General features: G+C 39.3%; 1 protein-coding gene across 1 annotated transcript in view; it reads left to right on the plus strand.

Annotated features, from left to right (window-relative positions):
* Nucleotides 1–3111: 3111 nt before the first annotated feature.
* Nucleotides 3112–19061, plus strand: part of AGPS (alkylglycerone phosphate synthase) — a 125490-nt gene continuing 109540 nt past the window's right edge. The window contains exon 1 of the mRNA XM_079132209.1: nucleotides 3112–3455. Within this exon, the coding sequence (XP_078988335.1) occupies nucleotides 3127–3455 (329 nt within the window). The 5' untranslated portion in view covers nucleotides 3112–3126. The remainder of the gene's footprint in view (nucleotides 3456–19061) is intronic.

The raw sequence follows: 19061 nt of genomic DNA on the forward strand, positions 1-19061 counted from the left end.
CTGTATTCGGCAGTACAGACTCAGAACACTTCCATCATCCTAGAAAGGGCTAATTTGTAAGACAACTTTAGTTAAGTATTTTCAGTTGGGGGAGGAAAGAAAATTGTTCCTATTAGGACTGTGGCTCCCCAATGTCAAATTTGTGAGTCCCTTAAAAATTAAGTATAAATCTTAGATTCTTGTATAGGCTATTGATTCTGCTTTCATAGAGTTTTTGATCTGTTCGGAGAAACAGATATATGCAAACATAAAGTTAATTAACAAATAAAGTAGTGTATGATAAATGATGGGAGAAATTCTCAGGGAAACAATGGATTTAAGAGACACAGAGGACTAAGTGCTGTTGAAGCACTGAATGTAAGGAGACAAAAGAGAAAGCAGTTGAAAATAACTCAGGTCGGTGGAACAGGATGATGCATAAAAGGGAAGGGGAAAATGAGCTCAATTTCTGTTCCATTCAAGGAAGAACAGAGAGAACCAACATGCTCCTGCAAAAGCAAAGGATGATCTACTATATTAAAGGATGTAGAACATTTTGATTAAATAACTGATAGGTCTAGACCAGTGTTGCTATTATTTTTCTCTATAACAAGATCACCGGTGACATGTGAGTTTGTTTTGAAAAGGTAAATGAAGTAAAAGCATGAAGAAACTGAAAATGATGCCCAGATAAATAGAGGAAACAGTATTTAGGAATGATCCTTGGCTCATTAACTCTTGGATTGAGTGATCTCTATCTGTTCTGATTACTTTTATTGAATCAAAAGATATAAATGTGGCTTTCTTTAGATTGTACAAAACAAAAAGCCTATTAGGATTATGTAAGTGACATTGGATGGCAATGTGGATTTCAAAATTTTAAAATAAGAAACAACTTCTTTAGTTGACAATGAAGTCAAGTAAAAGAGAAAATCTCTCCATTTGGTTTTCAAATGTGCAGGAGTATATAACCACTTTTCTGGTAGTCAGCTGAATCCTGAAAAAGCCAATCAGAGTCAGATTTGCTGGTTGTGAAAGTGTGTAACAAAACAGGGCCCATGTGTTAAAAAGTCAGAAACTAGTACCTTTCAGGCTTATACAAGATCATTTAAAGATTCTCTTTCTGAGTTACAAAAACCTAGGAAAGTGCTGCATTTCTCATGTTCTTGTACCGTAACAATGAGGTCCTGATGTCTGTGGTAGCAATCCTTGAAATTCTTCCCAGGACTCAATCCTTAAGAACTAGGACTATAACTATAAGTCTAGGGCAAAAATTTGTTTTAGGAAGTACTACTTGAGAATTTGTACACAAATAAAACCAAGTTATATAAGGTATGTGTGTATGTGTGTGGGGACCAAAGTTAGGACCTGTGCCTACTAAGCAAGTGCTTGACCACTGAGTTATACTTCTAATCTCCCATATAAGTAAATTTTAATATACAGTGATAATGCCCAAAAACTCTACTTGTGGGATGAGAATGACAGCGTGAAGTATATGATATCTGGAATAACACAGATATTTCAAAGAGGTCTCTTGACTCTCGTTGAGCCTTTATCTCTAAAATAAGGATAATGAAACCTGTGCCATGATGTTGCTGCAAAGATTCAGAAAATAGGCATTGAGCCTCTCTCTCTTGCTCCACCCACTCAACTTTACCTAACAGAGTGCTACCTTCACCTTTAATAAATCTGTACTTTATTAAAAAAATGATTGAGAAAATAGGTACATATAAAAATGGTTAGATTATGGCTATTTTTATATTTAACAAATTCATAATAATTTCCTATGTTTCCACATTGCACTACATTATTTTAATGGCCATGATAAATTTGCCATAGAAATATAATTCATTTTTAACCACGACTTTATTGCTTGTCATTTGGATATTTTCCAGTGTGGCTTGGCATCTCTTTATATATGAGTCTGAGGACATAAAAGCTGTAAAGACCAATCCTACATATTTTAGGATTTGTGGGACCATGTAAGGACTCTGTTGCATATTTTTTCTTCTCTCCCCTTCCCCCAAAATAAAACCCATTGCTTGACTGCTGAATAAAAACAGGTCACAGGATGGATTTGGCTTCCAACAGTAATTTGCCTAGCCCTTAATCCATGTTTTTAAACAGTTTGGGCCTCTTTGGAAGTTCAATGTATAAGCAATCTCAGTCTTATAAGTTGGCAAGACCCTGTCAATATCTAGTCCCAGGTATGAGGTGTTCTTCAGATTCCTCTGCTAATACTTTTCTTTTCTCTAGGAAGGCATAACTGAAAGGTGGTGACACTATGAAGAATGGCCATTAAGTGGGAGTTTTAAAGCTAATTTTTAAGCCGCTGACTGAAAGCGATTGTGAGGCACTGTCCCATAAAACCCCCTAATTTCACCAAGCGCCGTCTTCAAAAGGAGGTCAGTTTGTAAATAATCGCAAAGTCTCAAGAACAGCTCTTGAGTAATTCTATCTGTAGCAATGAAAAACTTGGCCTTCATGGGTTAGGCAGGGCACAGAATCCATTAATGAATGGAAAGAAAACAAGTTGCAACTCAGTTTTAGCATTTACCAGCTGTATACTCTTGGATAAGTTAGAAATGTCCCAGCTTCCATTTTTTTTTTTTTTTTCTTTTTTAATCTGTGAAACGGAGATTACTTACTTGAGATCTAGCATTAAGCACAGTGGCAGGCACAAATGAGGCGATGAGAAATGAAAATGACAGAACTACCTCATGTAACGGATAGAAACAAGGAGGATCAGTTCTGAGGGACCCTGCAGGGGGCAAAGCGAAGGTAGAACCCTAGGTCTCTTGAAAGAAAAGACGACGCGGGTACCGCGGTCAAGTCCAACCGCACCGCCCACTTTTCCTGCTCCAGGAGTCTGCCCCCGAGAGCGCCTCAGAAGCCCAGGCCACTCCCCAGGATACCTCCGTGGCTCTGTGACAGCAGGGGCGCTTGCGACCAGGCTCCTGGACCCGCCAAATCCAGGCAGGGCCAATCAGGTTAGCTCAAACTCACCTGCTTGGCAGGTGCGCGTAGCAGAGGCGTGATAGGGGAGGGCCGGCAGGCGCAGTGGGCGGGGGCAGAAAATGTGGAGCTCCAGGCGCATGGCACCCGCCGCCCAGGAGCCGCAGTGGCTGCCGGGATGCGCTGCAGCGAATGGTCGCGCCGGGCGCCGCTCTGAGTGACCTTTCACCCACGCCCAGCGGTCCCGGGCGGCGGCACAAGGCGGAAGCCATGGCGGAGGCGGCGGCTGCGGCGGCTGCGGCGGGCGGGACGGGCGCGAGCCCCGGCTCTACAGCGGCTCGGGACCCGGACCTGGACCGCGCCGGGCGCAGGCTGCGGGTTCTCTCGGCCCATCTGCTGGGCCGGCCCCAGGAGGCTCTGAGTACCAATGAGTGCAAAGCGCGGAGAGCCGCGTCGGCGGCCACGGCGGCGCCCACTGCCACTCCCGCCGCGCAGGAGTCTGGCACCATCCCTAAGAAGCGGTGAGTAGCGGTTCGTGGAAGTAGCCGGCGGCGAGGGGCCAGTCCGGGCCTGTGCGGCGCGAGGGTACAGGGAAGGTGGGAAAGGAGCCGACACGGGTGGGCGGAAAGCATCCCGGCCCCTGAGAGTACGGATTCATCTTTCAGGAGACTGTGAACCTGACCCCGGAATCTCAGAAAGGGGGCGGGATGGGGTGGGGATATTTTGGTTACTATATAAGGGTATTAGAACTGAGGACCTTTTATTGGGGAAGGGCCTAAAGAGACCTTTTTTCTTGGGTCTTTGATGCTAGGAATTAATTTACTGTTTTAAATACTTTGGGGGCTAAGGTCTTGGAATGGGCAGCAGGGGTTCCATTCTGCTCCTCCCAGGAGACTCAAGTTTGTACTAGATGATCCTGGGTACAAGCGTAGGGTGGGAAAGGGACACCTTCTAGACAAAGATGTTCACTGGTTTCTGTAGGCTAGGCTTCCGCTTCCTTTAGGGGCAAGACTTTTGACTTTGAAGGAGGAAACCCATGAATGGTAAGAAGCTATAAACTGCAAACAGTACATAGTAGAATGTGGTGGTTTAGTTACTGAACTCTGTATAACCAGAATATAAAAGACAAGGATCTGTGGATGAGAATGTTTGTAAGGGATTTCAACTTCCGATTTTGGGGGGAAATCTAATCTCCATGAAAGCTACTTGAAGAAGCTGTTTTCTGATATGCAGCTATGTCAACAGGGATAAATTTTGAGAATTAAAAAGATGTTGCTAATGTGTGTTTTCAAAGAGCCAGACTTTGTGCTAAATCCATTATTTCTTGCACTCCTCGAGCTATGAAGTGGGTGCAGTTTTCTCCCATTTTACAGAAGAAGAAATTTTAAAACACATTAAGAGGTCTGCTGCAGGCTTATCAGGTATACTATGTGGCAAGTTAGAATTCAGAAGCCCAACAAATTGACTTCTGAGCCAAGTTTTAAAACTAAATCGCTTCTGATGAATACTTCATTAATTCAACCTGCATAAGTCCCTTACTACATACAAATCATACTAGCTACACAGATTTTTAAGATGCAGTATTTACTTTTAAGGAACCAATAACTTAGTAGGTAAAGTTATAATGCAGTGTGATAAGAAATTTAGTTGATAACTGTAGCAGATGGCCTCTTAATTCAATTTTGGCTGTTTTTGTTAGGGTAAAGTCTTTCCCGAATAAGGGTTGTCTGAATAATCTTGATGTTGGTATTGGAAGTAGCCTGCTGATATGGTTTGGTCTCCCCCAAAAGCTCATGTGTTGAAGACTTGGTCTCCAGTGCAGCAGTGTTCAGAGGTGGGCTTTGGGGAAGTGATCAGATCTTGAGAGCTCTGATCTCATCCATGGATTAATACACTGATGAGTTCGTAATTGAATGGACTACTGGGAGATGGTGGAAACTGGGAGATGGGGCCTGATTGGAGGAGATGGTTCACTGGGGGCTTGTCCTGGAAGGGTGTATCTTTTTTCAGAAGGGTATATATCTTGTCCTAGCCCCTTCCTTGTTCTTGCTGTCTTCTTCCTGGCTACCATGAGGTGAACAGCTTTCCTCCAATAGGTTCTTCAACTGGGATGTTTCTGCCTTGCCATAGACCTAAAAGCAGTGGAGTCAGCTTACCATGTTCCGAAATCATGAACCAAAATAAATCTTTCCTCCTCTAAGTTAATTTTCTCTGGTATTTTGTCATAGTGATGGAAAGCTGACTAACACTTACTGAAGAGAAGAAAAAGTGTTCTTGGTAGACTATTTTCACAGGTAGAGAGAGAGAGAGAGAATTAGGAACTACTGGAAGTGTGGCAGGAGGGATGAGAATCACAAGAGATAAAAGCTTGAGAGATGAAACTTTACAGAATTATATGTAGGGCAAAGCATGATCAGACTTAACCTTTGGAAACGTTACACTGGGACCAAGTAAATGAGTGTTGAGCACTTTAGCAACGTACTGGCTGGGGACATAGATCCGGTTTTGAATTTCCACTGTGCAATTTTACCTGTATGACTTTAGGCAAGAGTTCCTCTCTCAGAGCTTCAGTGTCCTCAGTTTTAAAAATGGGTATAATAATTTCTGCTGTGCAGTGTTGCTGTAAGAATGAAAAAATATAGAGTTAAAAGATCAAGTGCTCAGTGCAATGCTTGTTACATAACCCTCAACAAATAGTAGCTGCAGTTTTTACTGTGTCCAAAGACAAACCAATAGGTGTCTCTTATTCCAAAGAATGTTGGAATTCTGAACTAAGGCATACTATTGGGAGCAGGAAACCTATTTGAAAAAAACATTAGAAGGGACATTTTCTAGAACTTGATCACCAAATGGTGGAGAGGGAAAAATTAAGGATCACATCTCATCCTTTTGTTACACTGATGTTATATTAGTCGTGATTGTGTTTAACACTTTCCCTTTTGTAAATGGCTTCACATATATTTATGTCTACTTACTTGTATGCATCTGTGTGCAATCATACGTGTACTCGTAGGTTCACAGTGTTAGAACTAAACAGGGGTCTGTGAATGTAGCTCAGTGGTAGAGTGCTTTCATATTATGCACAAAGCCCTGGGTTCAATCCCCAGTACAGCAAAAAGAGTTAAGCAGGGAGGGCAGGTTTTCTTTATGATTGGACTTAGTGGCCTTGATTTACAGCATTTAGAGAAAAAACAGTTACATTTGTACTGTGGTAATGGATCAGTCACCGTGGTTTAAGGTGACTGAATCCCTGTATGACTGCTCCAAGTACTGAATGCCTTAATAGCCTAGGTGAAGCTCTATCCCATTTATGGCATAGCTCACAGCTGATGGGAAGCTCTGGTCTTTGGTTCAGGGTTAGGTGATATAGTGATAAAATCTAATCCTGTGCAAATACTTTGAAATTTAATAAAAATACTGGTATTTTGATTAAAGACAAAATAGAGTACTAACTTGTATTAGAAGAAAAACCTTTATTAGGTGAAACATCAAAAACTCCCTCAGAGAACAATCTATTTGATAGATTATTCATAGGAAACCCAGTACTGTGTTAGGATTTTTATTGCTTAGTTGGGCCTTGAGTTGTCAGTACTAGAACTGAGCCTAAAGGGAAGGCAAATAATGGAGCAAGAAGGAGCCAGAGTATATATCCAATAAAGTGTGATTGTAATCATATATAAGTTATTTTGGAATCATTTTGTGGTTTGTTTTACTCCTTTAATTACTCTGTGTGATGTTATTCATTGTAATTGTTTTATGTCATGGCTGGTTAGACTTAAATTCACATGAACTTGAAGTAGTGACTTCTTGTAACTTTGTGCTTTCATTCCTCTACAGAATAGTTATATATACATTATTAATTGTGCTTACATGATTTAGTGAACATTTACACTGTAGTTGATTTATGATAGGTACTGCCATAAGAGTTAAAGAGATGAGTAAATAGTTTTCTGCCTTAAAGAATTCAGTCCAGGATGGGAGATAACATGTTCCAGTAGTTTAATTTAAAGCCACTGTAGACAGTGAACAGAAAAGTAAAATAGTTTGTCATAGGGTAATGAAAATAATGAAGGAAAAATGAAAGAATGAAAGGGCTAGGTGATGGCAAATGCTTGAGGGAATGAAGCTGGTCATAGACAAGATCAGACTGGGTTTGAGTTTGAGAGCAGTCACTGCAACCACAGTGTTAATAATGGGTTGTAGATGGGCATGGTGGTGCATGCCTGTAATCCCAGAGACGTGGGAGGCTGAGGCAGGAGGATCACAGTTTGAAGCCAGCCTCAAGCAACTTAGTGAGACTCTGTCTCAAAATAAAAATAAAAAGGACTGGGGATGTAGCTCAGTGGTCAATACTAGGAAAAAAAAAAAAAAAAGAATGGGTTGGTGAAGAGTAAAGATGGGACAAGATGGACATAGAGAGATAAGTTAGGGGAGGTGTTTGGAGCCCAATAGGTGAGAAGTAGTGAAGGATTAAAACAAGATTATGTCAGTGAGAATGGGGAAGAAAGGATGGGTTTGCGAGTTTTGGAAATCAGTGCATTAGGTGATACTTATAAAGTGACTAGATGAATGTTATGGGAATCTGGCTGAATAAAAATAGAAAAATATAAATGCCCTGAGGAATATGGTAATTTAAGAGGGTTGATTAGCCAAAACTTGTTGACTTGTCATATCTCCTGAGTTGGTTCCAATTATTTCACTTAGAACATAGATTCTCATTATTTGAGGTTGCTGAGCAGAGTTTTGAGGGTGACAGTTTAATTTTGGACCCTCTTTTTTAAAGTGCTTGTTACTTCATGTACAGTTGTTTGATTTTGTTGCTGAATGCAATTTTAGATTCTAAAAATTATAGTAAATGTCAGTTACATATGTGACATTTTTATGTCTTGTTTGTGGATTTTTTCAGTTTTTTTTTTTTTTTTTAAGTAATTGTAATGTTACAGAAAAGAGAAGTAAAAAAAAAAAAAAAAAAAAATCTCTTGTTGACTTCCTTCCCTCCATGTTGTTAGCAGCTTTCCCAGTTTTAACTTTGGCTCACCTCATTATGGTTTGCATTAGTCAGAGCTGCTGTAATGGGAGTTTTTACAGAGGTTATAAATTCTTCTGGTTAATATCAAAAGAATAATTTGATTAAGAATGCTACTAATTTATTTGCTTATATTGACATTTATAGATACCGTTCTTTTAAAAATAATACATTATTTAACAACTACCACAGCTTAGCTAGATGTTTTCCAGAAAGAAAAAAAAGCTCAGTTAACCTTTGTAAATGGTTCCCACAATGGCATCCTGAAGCCTGTAAGAGGTGGTGCATTTCTGCAGCAAAGGTTATTTGCATAAATGCCTTGACTTATGACTTAACATCCTTTGACTTATGTTAGTAGTTACATTGAATTAAATAGGGCACCATGAGTTCTTACCTAGGAATTCTAGTGATGGCGTAGAGTTTTAATTTGGGTAAATCTTAATATGCCAGGCACCATTCTAAAGCTTATGTACATTAGTTCATTTAATTCTCATGTCAGCTCCAAAAAGTAGGTGATACTATATGTAGATTACAGGTGAGGAAGTGGAGGCTCAGAGGAGTTAATTTGTCTAAGGTCATGCAATTGTGAAATAAGAGAGATGGCATTTCACCTTGGGTCTTACTCCTAAGCCTGTTTCTTTGTGTATGCTCTATACCATAATTGACATTGTTCCTCAGGGAAAAAACTATTCATCAAGTTGGTCTCCTTGTCATGGTAAGTTTTAAACATTCTATGATGAAATGAATCATAATCAAATACTATGTTATATAAAGTATTATCCTGTCAAAATGAAATTCATAATTAAAAAACATATGGTTTAAAAGATAGATGAGTCTCTTTTTACGAGTGAATTTTGATGTTTGGTTTGTGGAAGAAGACAGTGTTGGGAAAAAGGTTGAAAAGAATGTGTAAGAGGCAAGATGAGAGGAGGAAAGAGGAGAAGAGGTCATGGAGGATTTACTGTTCAGCTTTAGGACTACTTTAGTCTTCGGACTGTGAAAGAGTAAGAAACCTTGAAGACTTACTCTCTATGGTTATTTAGTCTCATACTTCTCTGAATTGCATTTTGAGATAAACCAAACCTTCTCCAAATAGATGTCTTTACATCAAGAAGTTACTATAGAGCCATCTGCCTCATTGACACTTAATAAAAATACCTGGAAATGAATTAAGCGATCTGTTTTTAGACTACAAAGACATGGAATGCCATTGCAGTCAGATGAGACATTTTATGGAACCTTTAAAAACAAGTGCTAAGCAAGTGTTATTCCTTTTGATTTTATTTTTTTATTATTGAGCAGGTAACTTCTGCTGTTTATCAGTTAGTATGATAATTTCAACCCTAAATTAAACCAAAGGATCCTGAGTAGAGTCTTCCCTGTTGTCACACAGTAGTAATTGTTCTCCCTCCATTAGCACACTCTTCGTTAGGTTTTAGGGGAAATATTTCATCCTATCTCTGTCCTAGCATCTGAGTTCAGAATTGTTTGAGAGGTAGTGCACATGATATGGACAGTGGAGGTAAAAATGTCAGCTTTGTTATTGACAAAGCTGGTTGGAGAACATCGCTTAGATCTAAATACTTAATATTTACCCTGAATTAGTCTGTCACAGGCAATGGTGGACCACAGAAGACCGCCTCTTTAGAGGCAGAGTCTTGCTGACTTATACTGTCTCAGAGACTCTAGAGGTTAGCCTCTCTGGAGGGGAGACATACCTAAGAAAGAAAGGGCTAACCCCAAATGCTTGGTGTCTTTCATAATTGACCAGCCAAATCACTACTCCCATGAGAAACTGTGAGTATCTGAGGACTGGGCAGGGGCCAGGAGCATTACTCTGCTGAAGTCTTCTGCATTGGAAACTGGAGCCTGAGAATGGAAGTATTGCTGGAATGTTTTTGGAGAAATAAGGAAAAATGGCTGAAGCTTGATGGTAGCTGAATGGTATTCTGGATGTCTTATTAGTGGGTGTTATCACCATTGCCTACTGAATACATTACATAATTTTTTTGGTAGATCAGGTAAGGTTCTCCAAGAGACCCTGTTGTAATCAGACTTTTTAGGCCTATTTCCTATTTCCGTGATAACTACTATGTATTGTAACTGCACGTCAGAATTATTGTCATTCCTGGATTATGCCTTTCCCTTCCCCTTTATTTGATATGTTAGTTTTCCCAAAGTGTAGTGTAATACATATAGTCTGATGGTCCTGAGCTAATTTGGGGTGGTATGTGGTTTAAAACCTTATTTGAATAATTATAAGTGTTTTTTTATGCACACACACACACACACACACACACATATATATGTATGTACACATGCACTCATACACATATACACACTTATTTTTTTTAAATTATTGAAGTTATATAATTTATTTCAAAAGTAATTGTGCATATCCCAAGTTTACAGCTTAATCAATTTTTGCAGTGTGAACACAATCCGCTTTATCAGTATTTAGATTAAGGAAACAGCATGGCTGGTAACCCTAGAAAACCCACTTCATGCTCCTCCTACACTGATAAACACTACTTTGACTTCTAGCATCATAGTTTAAGTTTGCCTATTCGAATGACATATAAATATAATCATGTAATAGAATCATACAGTGTCTACTCTTTTGGGTTTGGTGTCTTTCCCTTAGAATTATTTTTGTGATATATATCCATGTTATTATTTATAGTTCATTTGTCATTCTGATTGCTTGATAATATTTCACTAAATAGATATATAATATTCATTGTTATTGATTTGAATAGTTATTTATTTTAATGTGAAAAACTAGGAAAGGAAGAGGCTAACAATTAAAATAGAATTTAGTATATTCAGTTTTCTTAAGTATATCAGCTATCTGAGGTAGTTAATAAATTCTCCCATGCTGCTGTGGGGAAAAACCCATCATATACACTAGCTACAATTAAAAGAATAAATAATGATACTAATAAAATAAAAGAAGGAACTCGGAGCAACCACTGGGGCTCAGGCGGCTGCCCAGGGGAGGAGTGGCGAGGAGAGCTGTGTGGACTCAGGACACCGGGGCCTGCCCTGAGGAGGAGGAGGAGGAGCGTGGCCACTTGGATTCGGAGTGACGGCACCAGAGCTGCAGGCGGTTGCCAGAGGAGAAGCTGCGCAGCGAGCTGTTTGGACTCAGAACGACGCTTCTGAACCCCGGGGCCTGCCCTGAGGACGACGAGGAGGAAGAGGAGCGCGGCCGCTTGGATTCGGGTGACTACACCAGAGCTACAGGCGGTTGCCAGAGAAGGGGCTGCGTGGCGAGCTGTTTGGACTCTGACCACTTCTGAACCCCGGGGCCTGCCCGGAGGAGCGCGGCAGGTCGTTTGGACTCGCAGTGACTGCATTAGTGCTCCAGGCGGCTGCTCAGAGGAGAAGGCGAGTGGTGAGTTGTTTGGACTTAAAGTGACAGCTCCTGAACACAGGGGGGCTGCCTGGAGGAGAAGCGTGGTGGGACGCTTGGTCTTGAGTGGCCGCACCAGAGCTCCGGGCGGTTGCCCAGAGGACCCGTGAAGCGGGTCACGTGGATTCAGAGCCACTCAGAGGGACTGCTCCTGAACACCGGGGGAGTTATCTGGAGAAGGAGGAGGAACGGGGAGGGTCACTTCAACTCGGAGTGATTGATTGCCCCGGGCTACGGGTGGTTGGTGGGAGGAGGAGGCACGAAGTGAGTTTCTTGGACTCCTAGTGACCGCACCGGAATACTGGGCGGCTGTCTGGAGGAAGAGGCCTGTGGCGGGTCTCTGGGACTCAGAGCGATTGTTCGGGGCCACAGGTGGCTGCTCAGAGGAGGGACCACACAGCCAGGCGATTAGGTGCAGAGCAGGGTCCCAGGATCTAGGAGGCTTCTTGGTGGAAGAGCCGCACAGAGACAGGCTTAGGGCGGAGCGAAGGTTCCAGGCCTGTGGGCAAATTCTCTGAGGAGGGGCAGCCTAAGGAGATTCATCTGCGAAGGGTGAGGCTCCCAGGCCCAGGAGGTAGGGCCGGGCCCCTGGGAACTTTGCAGAGGAAGGCAGCCCAGCCCAGGCGGTAGCTGTAAATTGACGGGAACCTCTAGGAGGGAACTGACCAGCGAGACCTCCCCACTGGGTGAGTCTTCCCTGCTGGGTGAGGTTTCCCCACAAGGACGGTAAAACCAGAGCTCAGGCCCAAACAGGCCTTGCCTCAGCCCGCAGCCTAGGTCCCCTTTGGATGACCATTGGTTAACAAGTGGAGGTACCTCTGCCCACTAGCAGGGATTATACCCCACCTGAAGGCCACCACTCCTAGAGAGGCAGCTTCCTTGTGGAGCACCGCATTATCAACTTCCTCCAAGACTTCAGCCTACTGAAGGCTAAGGGGGATATATATAGAAATCTTCAGGGACATTGTAAGTCAATAGAGGAAATCTGCAATATCTCAGCGGTCCACTGATACCTGAACAATATGAGAAAACAAGGAAAGAAAACGCTGCAAACAAATCTAGATGTTACATCAATAAAACCCAATGACAGCATGGCAGAAGAAATGACAGAAAAGGAGTTCAGAATGTACATAATTAAAATGATCAGAGAAGCAAATGACGAGATGAAAGAGCAAATGCAAGCATTGAATGATCGCACCAATCGACAGTTAAAAGAGCAAATACAGGAAGCAAAAGATCATTTCAATAAAGAGTTAGAGATATTGAAAAAAAACCAAACAGAAATCCTTGACATGAAGGAAACAATAAACCAAATTAAGAACTCCATAGAAAGCATATCCAATAGGATAGAACACCTGGAAGACAGAACCTCAGACATTGAAGACAAAATATTTAACCTTGAAAACAAAGTTGAACAAACAGAGAAGATGGTAAGAAATCATGAACAGAATCTACAAGAACTATGGGATATCATGAAAGGCCAAATTTAAGAATTATTGGGATTGAGGAAGGCCTAGAGAAACAAGCCAAAGGAATGAACAATTTATTCAATGAAATAATATCAGAAAATTTCCCAAATCTGAAGAATGAAATGGAAAATCAAGTTCAAGAGGCTTATAGGACTCCAAATACACAAAATTACAACAGACCCACACCAAGGCACATTATAATGAAAATACCTAACATACAAAATAAAGACAGAATTTTAAAGGCTGTGAGAGAAAAGAACCAAATTACATTCAGGGGGAAACCAATACGCATATCAGCAGATTTTTCAATCCAGACCCTAAAAGCTAGAAGGGCCTGGAACAACATTTTTCAAGCCCTGAAAGAAAATGGATGCCAACCAAGAATCTTATACCCAGCAAAACTTACCTTCAAATTTGACGATGAAATAAAGTCCTTCCATGATAAACAAAAGCTAAAAGAATTTACAAAAAGAAAGCCAGCATTACAGAACATTCTCAACAAAATATTCCATGAGGAAGAGATGAAAAACAAAGAAGCAAATCAGCAAAGGGAGGAATTATCCTAAAGGAATTGTCAAATAAAGGAGGAAACAAGTTGTGTCAAACAAATAAATAAACAAAATTTTAAAAATGAACCAAATGACTGGGAAACCAAATCACTTCTCTATAATAACCCTGAATGTTAATGGCCTGAATTCATCAATCAAAAGACATAGACTGGCAGACTGGATTAAAAAGAAAGATCCAACAATATGTTGCCTGCAAGAGACTCACCTCATAGAAAAAGATACCCATAGACTAAAGGTGAAAGGATGGGGAAAAACATACCATGCACATGGACTCAGCAAAAAAGCTGGAGTATCCATCCTCATTTCCGATAATGTTGACTTCAAGCCAAAGTTAGTCAGAAGGGATAAAGAAGGTCATTTCATACTGCTTAAGGGAAGCATAAATCAGCAAGATATAACAATCATAAACATCTATGCCCCAAACAGTGGCTCATCTATGTATGTCAAACAAATCCTTCTCAATTTCAGAAACCAAATAGACCATAACACAATAATACTAGGTGATTTTAACACGCCTCTCTCACCACTGGACAGATCTTCCAGACAAAAATTGAACAAAGAAACCATAGATCTCAATAACACAATCAATAATTTAGACTTAACGGACATTTATAGAATATACCATCCAACCAAGAGTGAATACACTTTCTTCTCAGCAGCACATGGATCCTTCTCTAAAATAGACCATATATTATGCCACAAAGCTAATGTTAGCAAATACAAGAAGATAGAGACACTAGCATGTATTCTATCAGATCATAATGGATTGAAGTTAGAAATAAATGAAAGTGTAAAACACAGAAACTATTCCAACATCTGGAGATTAAACAATATGCTATTATATGATGACTGGATAACAGAAGATATTAGGAAGGAAATTAAAAAATTCTTAGAGGTAAATGAGAACAAAGAAACATCATATCAAAATCTCTGGGACACTATGAAAGCAGTACTTAGAGGGAAATTTATTTCATGGAGCGCATTTAATAAAAGAAGTAAAACTCAACAAATAAAAAAAAATAAAATAAAAGAAGGAGGAAAAATATTTCTAAGAGGTTTTATGGAAAAGATGGATCTTGACTTTCACTTTTAGGGTTGGGCACTGTAGGTAGAGGAGACAAAAGGACTTTCAGTAAAAGCCTGGAGCAGGAGACTCAAAGATGTACTAGTAGAAATGGAGCAATGGTTGCATTGGTGAAGGCTGTGTTATGTGAAAGGGCATAGCAGGGAAAATTTTAGAAACTGCTGGGTTTATGGTATAGGGAGCCCTGAATATCAAATTGGTGGACATTTTGGTAGGGATCAGAGGAAAAAGATTGCTGTTCAGAGATGTGCACTTATTACTAATAAATATAACTACCAAAAATAAAATAAAGTGCTCCCAGATATTAAATCATTCTTATAAATATATTAAATTGAATTTTTAAACATGATAACCTTAAATTCTTTATAGTATTCAAATATTATGACCTTAGCGGATCAACCTAAAAGCACAAGTGTAAATCTATTACTTGATTTTACATTTTAATTTTGAGTCATAAGTCAGTCATTCTCACTGGCCAAATCTCTAAGTTTTTTTTTTTTTTTTTCTTTTTTGTGGTGCTGGGAATTGACCCAGGGCCTTGTGCATATGAGGCAAGCACTCTACCAACTGAGCTATATCCCCAGTCCCTCTCTCTAAGTTTTATAAATATGTAAAAGATAGTTTTTGCACAGTTCTCTTAAAATAAGAACATTATCATTTACCCTTGATTCTTTTAAGCATTTATATAGTAAATTCTGGATCTTTTAGTCGTTGAACTATTCTTATTGTGTAAGAGTGTTACCATTCCAATTACTACAGTTACCTTTGATGAGAGTTTTGCTTTCTAGGTGAGATTTGGAGTTGTAGATACCATTTTGTCACTTGCTAAGAAAACTGTTGTGTGATTGCATGTAATATTTGGTAGACAGTATGTTTGAAGATACTAATCAGAGGTTTTAGCCAGGATGTTGACTGGATTCATGTTAGCTACCTTCCAAATTCTATTTATAGTTGCTGTGTTAGAAACTTCATACCATCAAGTGGGTGAATGTTCTTGTATTCCAAAACCTTGAAGTCAAGTAATATGATATCTAATTCATCATATCGACAGATGTTCACAACTTGCACTCAGATTGATTACTTTGTTGGATGTTACACATCTCCTAAAGCTGCTTGAACTTTTCTGGAAAACATCTTCAGAGACATAACAACACCCCTTTGACTTCTCTCATGACTTTACTCACACATTCTATTGACCAAATCTTTTTGCTGTCAATCTAAATTTTATAAATCAGCACAATCCAGTAGAGCTTTCTGTGATCATAGAAATATTCTGTAATCTGCATTGTTCGGTATGATAACTACTAACTACATTTGTCCATTAAGCACGTGAAATTTAGCTAATGTGGTTGAGGAGCTGAATTTTCAATTTTGTTTAATTTTAATAGGCACACATGACTAGTGATATACTATATTGGGCAGTATAGCTAGAGATTGAAACCTTAATCATTATCTTTTTTCCAAATCAAGTTTTTTGTTCTGGGTTTACTTCTCTTAGTGTTAACACTAGTCCCAGTCACATCCTTCAATCCAAAAATCTTTTCATTTTTTAATTTTAAAATTAAACTTTTTTTGAATTCTATGGTCATCCTGCTTCTCTTAAACATGTTTTTGTTACTTGATCCTCACAACCACCCATTTCACAAATCAGGAGGTGAAGTTCATAGGTATTTGCCAGCAAATAGTCTAGTGAGTGATATGGCTCATACTTGAATCTAGATCTTTTATCTCAAATCTAGAGCTTTATCCTTGATACTGTTCTCATATCACAGAGCCCTGTTCCTTTTTCCTTTAAAGTGCTTCACGTCCATTTTGTGCCTTACACAAATGTTCACTTGTGTCCTACTAAAACTTACATTCTAATAAATAAATTATAAAGTGTGTTAAATGGTGATGAGTGCTATAGAAAAAAAGAAAAGTTCAAGAGACTAGGAGGTAGAGTTCAAATTTTAAATAGGATGTCACTGAGAACATGACATTAGAGCAAATATTTGAAGAGAGTTTAGCCATATGATATGTAGGCAAACAAATGTTCTGGGCAGAAGAGCAGCATGTAATTACCCTTCTGGGGTATTCAGCCAATACCAGAGAATAATTGAACCCTTGTTTCTAATACCTGGGTCATGTGTCTACCTTGCTCTAATCAGCTGTTGCCTGGAGGTTAGAGGTGGTGATCATAGGACACAGCTGCTCAGGCCGCTGAATGAGCTGAATAAATTCTGGCTACCATTTATTGAAAGATGTTAGAACCAGATTATCTTGCTCATTGGTTTTGATGATTCCTTTTCTAGAATCTCGAGTTACTCTATTTATTTTTCTGAGCCCTCAGTCTTCTACTCTGTTGACTTTCTCTGCTGCTTAAAAGGCACGCTCAAATAACTTTTTGATTTGCTTGTTTTAAATAATATTATATTACATTATATAATATATTGTATATATAAATATATAATATACTATATAAAATATTTTATAGTTATTATTATCATTGTTATTTCCTCTTCTTTAATCTAACTTGAACTAATACTAACATCTTCCAAATGATTAGAAGTTTAAATTCCACCATTTGAAATTATATTATAAAATATTGTCTTAAAAGTCATCAATAACCTATTTATAAAACCTTAGTCTTCCTCTTGACCAGTTCTAAATACCTGGTAGATATTATTCTTATCTTTTTCCTTAGCTCCCATATTATTGCATTATCCTGGCTTTTTCCCCTACCCTTCTTATCTGTCTGGCCAAATTCTTGTTGACTTCCTTCTGCTTCCTAAGTTTACAAATTCCTAAGATTAATTTTTCTACATTTTCTTCCTTATTAATCTCATCTACTTGGACTGTATTGGCTTTCACTACTATTGGGAGAACTTTTAAGTTAATATTACTCCTTCAGCTCTCATTTTAATATTTTTAATTATCGAGCATTTCTATCTGAGTGTCTTGCTAGTATCTTCAGCTCAGTGTACATGTTTAAGATCTTATTTTAGCCTTCATCCCAGTATTCCACTATTTCTATTTGTTTCCACCATTATTTAGACATTCTGGCCCAGCACATCCATCATAACATCTTGCAGAGCTCCATTCCCCATTCCTTGTTCATTCCATTGACAGATTGGATAGATTCTGTTAGCTTTGATTCCAAGCAACTTTTTAATTTTCTCCACTGTCACCAATGTAGATGAAATATTAACTCTTTCACATCTAGCCTGGTCTCCCTTTCTTTATTTTTCTCTTTTAAATAGTTTTCCATTCTATTACCAGATCAATCTTTGTTTAGGGAAGGTGTGGTACTCGCTGCCTGCTGGTGCTGTGGTATGTTCTGACATTTCAAAAATGATTGACAGTCCAGGGAAGATACATAGATATATAGAAGATATGATATAGTAAATGCTGTTATCAGTGTATTTGGATGGAGTCATAAATTCCTGAGGAATAGAAAAAGCTTTCTAGAAGTGATTTTTGGACTGGTTCTTCATGGATAAATTGGAGTTCTTTAGGGAGAGAAGGGCATTTCAGACAGGGAATATATAACAAATACAAAGACAGGCAGACATAAAAGGGCATGTGCACAAGGAATTGTGATAACTTTTAATGGATAGAAATAGCTGTTAGGGAAGGTAAAAATGTAGATGCTGTGTTAAAGATTTGGAATTTCATCTGCACTGACAGTCAGTGAAGTTGTAAAGCAAATACTGTTAGATTTTTGCTTTTAATAGCACCATGGAACATGGAAAATATTTTTTTTCATCCTATTGTTCTTACTGTTTCCCTGACTTTCTTGCATATTTATGCTTCAGTCAATTTGGGTTACTTACTAGGTGGGAAAATCCTTGTGCTTTTTTGCCTCCACTTGATTATTATTACTGTGATGGAATCCAGGGTCTCAGGCATGCTAAGCACAGAACACTAGCCCTGAGTTATACTGCCAGTCCCAAGAGGATTTATTTTGAGGACCTGGGCACCAAGGAAGTCATGCAAGAATGGAGGTTGGCCTCAGTATGGAACTAGAGCTCAGAACTAGAAAGCCATCAGGCTTCTTGCTACAATTCTTGCTAATATCTGCACGTTTCTCTGAGTAGATCCGGTTTTTCTGCTCCCTATCTGTACAAATGGTAGAATATGAACCCCTTTCCTCCACTTTGCCCTCTTGTTGCCCATTGTTTTATTACCAAACTCTACCCAGGTTCATCCTCTCCTATGGTGCAGTAAGTTTAAAGTTTCTCCTTTTTGTTTTCTTTCTCTCAATTCCAGTCTCTGGGAATCCAGGGGCGCTTAACCACTGAGCCACATCCCCAACCCTTTTTTGTATTTTATTTAGAGACAGGGTCTCACTGAGTTACTTAGGGCCTTGCTGAGTTGTTGAGGCTGGCTTTAGGCTTTCTATCCTTCTGCCCCAGCCTCTCCTGGCCTGGGATTACAGGCATGTGCCACCACGCCCGCCGTGGGTGCTTTTTTAAAATGTGCATTCTGAGACTGTCACTGCCAGAGATTCCAATCATAGGCTAGGTCTAGGGTGACATCCAGGACTCTGCTTTTAAAGTAAGTACCCAAAGTTATTTTTGTACTA

This window comes from Sciurus vulgaris (genome assembly GCF_902686455.1).
Source record: "Sciurus vulgaris genome assembly, chromosome: 3".
In the NCBI taxonomy this organism is placed as follows: domain Eukaryota; kingdom Metazoa; phylum Chordata; class Mammalia; order Rodentia; family Sciuridae; genus Sciurus; species Sciurus vulgaris.